Below are 8,088 nucleotides of genomic sequence, written 5' to 3' on the forward strand. Positions count from 1 at the left end.
AACCTGGATAACTTCTGGATAGGGACGTGTCCAGAGAATACTGGTAATCCATTCAGTATTGGACAGTGTCTGCAGCAGATCTAGCTATGGAGGCCAGTAGTGTAGAGGAGATGGCTCAACCCTTAAAACTTGCTAAGTGCAAGAAGCCAGGGGCTCAAATATTATCTCTGCTCTCCCCAAGACTCAAATTCTCCCAGACCCTCCTTTCTCATAAGAATCACTTTCCAGCAGGGCACTGAGGCCACAGCCTTTGATCCCAGTACTCGGGAGGCAGAGGCAGGCGGATCTCTTAAGTTTGAGGCCAGCCTGGTCTACAAAATTCCAGGACAGCCAGGACTGCACAGAGAAACTCTGTCTCAGAAAAACAAAGACAGGGGGAGGGGGGATCACTTTGCAGTGGCTCCCTGATCTTGGCTGGATGTCTCATGATCCTCCTGCCTCAGCCTCCTTCAGCAAATCTTGTAATGTGCCACAACTGGCCTGGCTGAATTTCTGACCAAGGAGACCCTACCACCTCCCTATTTTTCATGGCACCTGAGGTATAGCAGCTACTGTGATGGGAACTATTGATTTCCTCTTAGTCTATGTTAATCTCCATCTTCCCTTTACAGTCCGGGTGCAGACAGTCCTTTCCCATCCTGGTGGTTCCTCCCATACCCGTTCAGGGAAGTAGACGCTAGGACCTTGCCTTGGTTAGTGCCTGTGAGACCAATACCTATGAGAGCTTGAAGCATTTGATCCAGGCCAGTCAGCCCAGCATGGGCTATACCTTTCTCAGTAGCACCCTGACCATACCCCCCCAAAGGAAGTCCCCAGTGGGAAACCTGGATGTGCCTGCTATAGCTCCCTAAAGCAACCAAGGACACACAGGTTACCCAGGACCTCCCTCCACCCCACCCAAGCTGAGCGGAACTTAACGCATCAACATCCAAAGCTATGGGTTTAAGCTTTAAGGATGAAAGACCAGCCTCCTCGATGCCCCAAGGAGCATCAGACCCACCCACGAGGAAAAACACCTATAGACAAATCATTTCTTGAAAAAACGGGGTTTATTGATTTTTAAACTGCAAATAGTCGTTACAAAAAGTTTTTTTTTCTTTTAAATAAATTCACACAAAGAAAGAGAAATAGAAAGCGACGGTAGTGACCAGCAAGAGGAATAATAATTACATTCATCTTTATGTGTGTGCCAGTTGTTTACATCAACATCGGAAAACTCCAACCTGGAGTCCAGAACCTCAAATCTGCAAGCGGAATGTCTTGAGATGGGCACATGGAATTCAAAGGGTTTTTCTCTCTCTCTCTTTTTTTTTTTGTTTTCCCTTTTAGAAGCTATACATAAATGGTGGTTTTCCTTCTGTACTGTCACAGAACTTATACATTCTCAGTCCTACCTGTGAAAGGCCTAAGGAGAAAGAAACTCAATTTGCAGTCCAACACAAAGGGGAGAATTTCTAAAATAAATAATCCAACAGTTTTTTGCATTTTTTTTAAATTAATTTTTCATTTTTTTAAAATAAAATAACCAAAAAAAAGTGTAAAGTTACAAAAATGTTGTTGAAGAATAATATATTAAAACTGTGGAAAAAAAAAAGGAAAGACACGTCACAAAATTTTAAGATTAATATGAAGATCATAATTTAACATAAAAGAATATATTCTATGGATTTGTCATCCCGATAAATATGAACAAAATTAACAAAAAAAAAGCATAGTTTGGCAATAAATACGTCTTGATAAGTTAAATAAGCTTTTTTATATTGATGTGCAGTGATAAAGCAACATTTTTGCTCTCCAATTTCTGAAAGTTAGATGAAGTTTAAACCCAGGGACAAAAGCATGGCGTGAGGGCTCTAAGGTAGACCTAAGGTATTCTAGAGCAAAATCCATTAAAGCTACGTCTACAGGAAATTGTTTTACACAGATATTGTATGTGGAATGAATACCATTACTGCTCACCCCTTACATGGTTTTCTTCTTTTTTTTTTTTTTTTTTTTTTTAGCTTTTCTCTCATTTGTTGTCATTTTTAAGATGTCACATATGAATTGGGGAACTTTAGCACCAAAATCAAGTCTCTCATAGTCCATCTAGTTTCCCCTTCCTCCCCACTTAAAAAAAAAAAGAAAGAAAAAGAAAAAAAAGAAATTAAATCACAAAGTCCCACTTATGTCAAAACCTTCGTCCAACTTGTTCAACCTTTGTCCCTGGAGACCTACACAAACCCAGGCAAGATTAGTCAACAGGGGTTCGAGCTGGGAAAAAAAAAGGTTTTGAATGTCAAAATAGGTCCCCACCCACCCAAACCCCCGCCCCCCCCCAAGTCCAGCAACAATTCTCTGAGGGAGGCAAGTATCTACAAGGAAGAGGAAGAATGTGCGGGAGACTGAAAGGAAGGTGCACTTGTGTGGCCAGCTGAGGGAGCTGCTGGTTGCGGGTCACCGCTCCCCCGCCCCCAAACCCCACGGGCAGAGGCTCTGGGAGGCCCACGGGTGCCCCCTGGCGTTGAAGAGGTAATGTAGTCACAGTGACAAAGTTAGATTACAAGGCACTAAGTTGCTTCTGTAAACGGTTACTGCTTTTTTTCTTTTGTGATTTGGCACTTAAGGCTTAAGCCGAAAAAAAAGGCATCTACTGACAAAGATGGGACTCTGTTATGCGTGGTTAAGTGGGCTATGAAATGGAGGGAGGGGGTTTTCAAGCCAGAAGCTACCAACAAATTGACTTGTCCTTATGTTGGGGGAAGGGTAACATACCAAGGTTCTGGGAAAGGGGTTGAGCTTAAATGTATGAATGTAGGGTTTGAAGGAAAGTTAGGGGGTGGGGAGGTGAAGGTATGGGATGGGGTGCAGGGTGGAGAGGTGAAGGAGGCAGGGGGTCCCTCCCTACCCTGGCTTAGTCATCTGAGATGGAGAGTCTGCTGAAAATGGGCAGGCGTCTTGAGTTGTCCAAGGTAGGGGAGTCTGAGCCACTGTGGCTGCTGCTGGAGCTGCTCAGGTAGCCCTCATGGTCCGAGAGAGAATCCTGAGGGCTGGGGGGAGAGTCAAACATGTGAGGGGATTCGGACATAGGCCGGAAGAGGAAGGTGGTGGGGGAGCCTCCCCCGGGCAGCCCCATGCTAGGAGCAAAGAGGCTCGCCAGCTCCTGGCTGGAAAAGGCGAAGGGGTTATTGGTGCCATCGGGCAGGGTAGGTGAGCCCAAGAGGTCATCGGCGCTCAGGATGGGGGGTGGGGTGATGGACGTGGGGCTGTCCAGCAGCCCCGTGGCAGCGGCGGTGGCAGCGGCACTGGGAAACCCAGCAAAGCTAAAGCTATGCTGGAGGCGGGGACGGTCAGCGGAGAGGTCCCGGCCCCCCGCCAGGGCGCGTCGCTCCTCGGCGTTGTGAATGAAGTGGCAGCGGGGCCCATAAGGGCAAAAGCCGATGGTGTGGAAGGTGCGGCACAGCTCCGTCTTGTACTTGGGGTGGCGGGTCAGGCTGCGGAGCTCGTGGATGCCGTGCGCGAACTGGCACTTGTCCCCGTACTTACAGGCACCGTTTTCTTCGAAGGGGCGGCACAGCTCCGTTTTGTAGCGGCTGGAGTTGACCTGGCCGCTCCCAGGCTGCTTCTGAGTGGGCAGCAGCCGCTCGCCCCCTTCGGAGAAAGAGCGGTCTCGAAAGCGGCTGTCGCGTGAGCTCAGGGTCGGGGCCGGCTCACCCTTAAGACTGCTGAGAAGCTGGTTCTGATGGAACTTGGAGCTGGGCAGAGTGACCGAGTGCCTCCGAGGGAAGCCCCCGCCAGCAGGGGTGCCCACTGCCTTCCTGTCCAGCAGGCAGCCCCCAGCACTGGGAGTGCTGTAGTTGAGCATCTTGTTACCCTGGAGGGAGGGGGGAGAAAAGGACCGGTGAGTGACTGAGGACATCCACGAGGTCAGGGCATGGTGTCCACAAAGGACAGCACCTTTCATCTGATAGGCCTGTCTCTCTAAAAGGAGCCACCTGGGGTTTATTTTGGCACTGCTCATAAGAAACTACAAAACCCTGCCCTGTGTGGAAGAAAAAAAGTTACGTATTCAACCTGCTCCATGCTGACCCGATACGCAGCTTGACCCCCAAAGCCAATTTTTTCACTCGAAAATCCAGGCCCTGGTTCAAACATTCCTTAACTCAGAATCTTTCACACAAGACAGTCCCCTCTAACTTTTCTTCCCCTAACAGAATCAGGTAAACCAGGTTTAGAAGTTTAGAAGACTAAGCACCAGAGCCAAATCCTCTCTCAATCAGTCCCTGCTTACCCGCCATCCCCTCCCCCCACCCCCACACACATAAAATCTAGCCCCACACTCCATTTCCTCTTCCACAAATGTACCCTTCCTTTGGCAACAGGTCTTCAAACTGCACTTTTTCCTTCCTTTCAGAAGGGCCTAGTCTGGGATGTGGGGAGAAGGCTATATGGTGTCTGAAAACACAAATGCATGGCCCCCAAGCTTCAGGAAGGGTACCCCAGACCCTGGGAGGGACAACTCCCAGCATTCCCCACCCCCTTTCACTGGAAAGATGCCTTTGCACTTGGTCTCCTGGCTGCAAGAGAGGTCTGGATAAGAGCTCCAGTGTTTAATCTTGAACCAAAGTGCAGATGAGAACGTACCAGCACACACACACTCCACGACTCAGTCAATTGTGTGTGTTGAAGGGGTGGGGGGAGGTGAGCAGGGACAGGACAAACCCTAGTCACCTGCTCAAACGACCTAAGATTTAGAAAGAGTGGGGGTAGGAAACTTGAAAGTTATCTCCAGGCCCCTGACACATGTGGGTGTGTGTCATTGTGCAAATTCTAAAGTTAGTCCCTTAGGATCAGCAGCAGGGGATCGGGAATCGGTAACCCTGTAACCGCAACCACCCCACCGAGCGGATTACAGGAACCCAGAGGAGAGCCGGTTCCCAACAATGAGGTTCATTTAAAAAGTCCTGCGGGGGGAGGGGGCAAAAGAAAGAGAAATAGATCAAAGAGCGGGCAGCAGGGACGAGAAGGATGGAGTTGCCTAGCTCAGGCAGCCGCCGGGGCAAACAGACTTGGAAAAACGCAGGGAGGGAAAGAAGCCGAAAATGCAAAGTTTTGATGTTGCTCTACTGCTCCGGCAAGGCCCTGCACCCCAACCCTGCAGCCCTGGGGCCTTGGCAGCTGCATCGACAGGAGCAGCAAGCTAGGAAGAGAGCAACATGACCCGACGTGTTTAAGGGAAGGCAAAAACAGTTCAGCAATTAAAAGTAGCCTAGCAGCTTCAGCCTTTCAAATTGGGGGGTTGGGGGATGTAGAGTGGGTAAAAAATTAACAACATCCACAGAGTTGAACATTTCAACCGCACTCTTGGAACATTACGGTTTTAAAAGTTTGTGTTTTGTTTTGCTTTCCGAAAACCTGACTGGCAAACTACCCCATTTTGGCCCTCTTAAATCCTAACTGGCGGGAACTTGAGGTCTGGCAGCATTTTGTTCCCCTATTCCTTAGTCAACGAACCGTAGTGCCTCACACACAGGTAAGCAAACACTTTCAGCCCAAAGTTTGCAGCATGATCGACCAGCTCTCGCGGAGGAAGCCTAGTTCAGCTGGGGCGGACAAACTCCACTACAGAGTCACTTTGCCTACATCTTTTTGAACCTTAAGTTGGTCTTTTTTCTTCGCCGCATTACCTATTAGCCTCCCAAAGCAGACAAGAAAATTCTCCCAGTCACATACCGCCCTAAGTCTTGGTTTTTCCTAGAGACCCCTACGCCACAGGCTAGCAAAAGGTGTTGAGTAACCTCGAACACCTCCAGCGGGCACAGAAAACCCAGAGTGCACACCGTGAAGCCGAACCCATCCGCTTACCCCAGCTCCAGCGGTGCACCATGCAGAAAAGAACCCTTCAAAATTTGTCCCAATCCTAACCACTGTTCCGCACTTCCTTGCCCCGCAAACTGGAGCAGTCGCCCAGAACTTTGCTCCCCGAATTCATATAGAACTTCACCTGGGACCTGAAACTTGGGAGTGAGGACGACATGACCAAATTCCTTCACCATGGAGGGAAACACAAGCAATGAGTCCTTCACTCCCTCTACGCTGTTTCCCCAGACCCAAACTTTTAGTTTCTTTAAGCCCAAGAGAAACTTTCAAAAAGCCAACGCTCCGCCCTACTTTACCTTGCATAAAACTTCGCTCAAGTCGAAAATGGTGGCGGACACGAGGGTGGTGGTCATCGTGGGCGTTCGCACGGGGCAAGGACTAGGATCTGTTGTGTCGTGAAGGTCCCGGTGCGGGGAAGGCGCAGCCTCCGGCTCTCCGGTCAGGAGTCCCACACGCCTGCTCCCGGCGCCCCTCGCCTTTCTGACTCTCCCGGGCTGCGGCGAGCAAAGCCCAATTTATAAGATATGAGGGTTGGGAGGGTGGAAGGAGGAGCTTTAAACTTATTTAAATGAAGAAGAGGAGGTGGAAAAAAAGTTGATTGACACCGAGGTTGAATCAGCCATGCGGTCAAGAGGGAGGGAGGGGGAGGGAGGGAGGAAAGAAACTTTCAAAAGGAAGAAGGGGGAGGGAGACGAGGAAAGAAGGCGGAAAAAAAAAAAAAGCACTCGGAGCGGCGCAAAACTTTTTTTTCTTAAAGAGGAAAAGTTTCGAGTCCGCGGGCTCCGCTCCCGGGCTCTGGGGGCGCCCCTCCCCTGGGCCGAGCCGGGCAGAGGGGGAGGGGGGCCCACCCTTTGTCAGCCTCGCTGCTCGGCTCTGTGACATCACTCATTCCACCCCCTTCTGAGTTCTGGTTGTTGTGTTTGTTGATTTTTTTTTTTTTTTTAAGGGTTGGAAGGCGGGCTCGACTCTCTTCCCCCAACCCCCCTTTCTCTCCTCTCCTCTCTTACTCTTTTTTTCTCTAGCAGGAGCTGAAGCTGGTCCCGAGCGGGCCAGGGCTGCGGTTTCCATCTTGAGCTAGTGTCCCTTGAAACTTCTCCAAGTTCCCGCACGACTTACCGTCTCCTGACTTCCCTGTCCACACCCGGCTACCCATCGCAAAACGAGCCGGGAGAGGAGTTTAGGAATGCGGAGCACCCCAAATGTTCGAGTCAAGAGTTTTATGTTTGTTGTTTCCCACCAATGGGAAAGAGAAGTAGGGGTGACCAGAGAAACTTTTCCTCCCGGAGAGCCCAGCCTGGCGGGGGCGAGAGCAGCAGGATTTTGCGCGCAGCGCTCGTGTACACGCGTGCTGGCCCGCAGCCTGCGCTGGCCCGGTAGGGTGGGGGCACCGTGGACTAGACCACTGCCTGGGCAGAATTCTTTTAGACAGACCTAGTTGGGGCGTCTCGTTCACACAACCGATCTTTAAACTTGCTACTACAGAAAAATCCAGATTTTCATGGGCGCCCCTTGAAAATAAAAGAGCAACAAGTCACTTTCCGCGCGCGCTTTGAATTCGGGCTACCTCCTCCACACATCCCCGAATGTTAAAAACAAGGGGAAAGAAGTTACTTTGGTAAGAAGGAAGGTAGAGGTGGGGGAAGCGACACTTTTAACTTCTTGCTGCTCTCCCGCCCCCACGCGAACGGAACATATGGCTTGTCACTATGCCCTGTTTGGGGGTGCCAAGCAATAAGACCCACGGAACCCAATGGCCTTCAATGAATTATACCGCCCTTTAAAACCGCGAACTATGTGTTTATTTACTATTAGGTTTGGCTGCCTCCCACCGGCACAGGCTCGCGTGCTGCAGTGGAGACCCGGGCGGAAATCGCGGGCCGCGCCGCCCAGGCCTCGCACGTTTCTTCCCAGCATTCGAGGCCGCCGGGTCTGTTATGAAACCCGGTGAGCCGAGTGGCTACGAGCGAGTTCCATTGCGATGTAATTAGGTCACCCCATTACAAGTACGTTTCTCTGGAAAGGACGGAGCGGGCGGAGCGGAGCGTTCGAGGCGCACCACCCCTTACACACACGCACACTTTAAAAAAAAAAACAAAACTTTATTTATCGCCAGCTTCTGGGCAAACCCAGGGAAACCATCCAAATCACAACTGTTTTAGAAACAAGTTTTTTTTCTTTTAACTTTGCGAAACACGACTTTTGCTGCAGCCCACGAGCCTAACATTAATT

At 50.2% G+C, this 8,088-nt stretch overlaps 1 protein-coding gene across 2 annotated transcripts; it reads right to left on the bottom strand.

The window, feature by feature from the left end:
- Nucleotides 1-1,030: 1,030 nt before the first annotated feature.
- Nucleotides 1,031-7,450, bottom strand: Zfp36l1 (zinc finger protein 36, C3H type-like 1). Of its 2 annotated transcripts, XM_063261577.1 has the most exons (3): nt 6,976-7,450; nt 6,156-6,353; nt 1,031-3,853 (listed from the first exon to the last, which is right to left on the bottom strand). In XM_063261577.1, exons 2-3 carry the CDS (start codon nt 6,210-6,212, stop codon nt 2,894-2,896), a joined length of 1,017 nt encoding a protein of 338 aa, XP_063117647.1. In that variant the 5' UTR covers nt 6,213-6,353; nt 6,976-7,450; the 3' UTR covers nt 1,031-2,893.
- Between the last annotated feature and the right edge of the window lie 638 nt (nt 7,451-8,088).

This window comes from Rattus norvegicus, chromosome 6 (assembly GCF_036323735.1).
Source record: "Rattus norvegicus strain BN/NHsdMcwi chromosome 6, GRCr8, whole genome shotgun sequence".
Lineage (NCBI taxonomy): Eukaryota > Metazoa > Chordata > Mammalia > Rodentia > Muridae > Rattus > Rattus norvegicus.

Bases quoted from the DNA above. Each gene is read 5' to 3' on its own strand.
- Zfp36l1 (XM_063261577.1), bottom strand. From the start codon at position 6,212: ATGACCACCACCCTCGTGTCCGCCACCATTTTCGACTTGAGCGAAGTT. The intron at 3,854-6,155 runs GTAAAGTAGGGC...CCCTCCCTCCAG, and splicing joins TGAGCGAAGTTTTATGCAAG to GGTAACAAGATGCTCAACTA.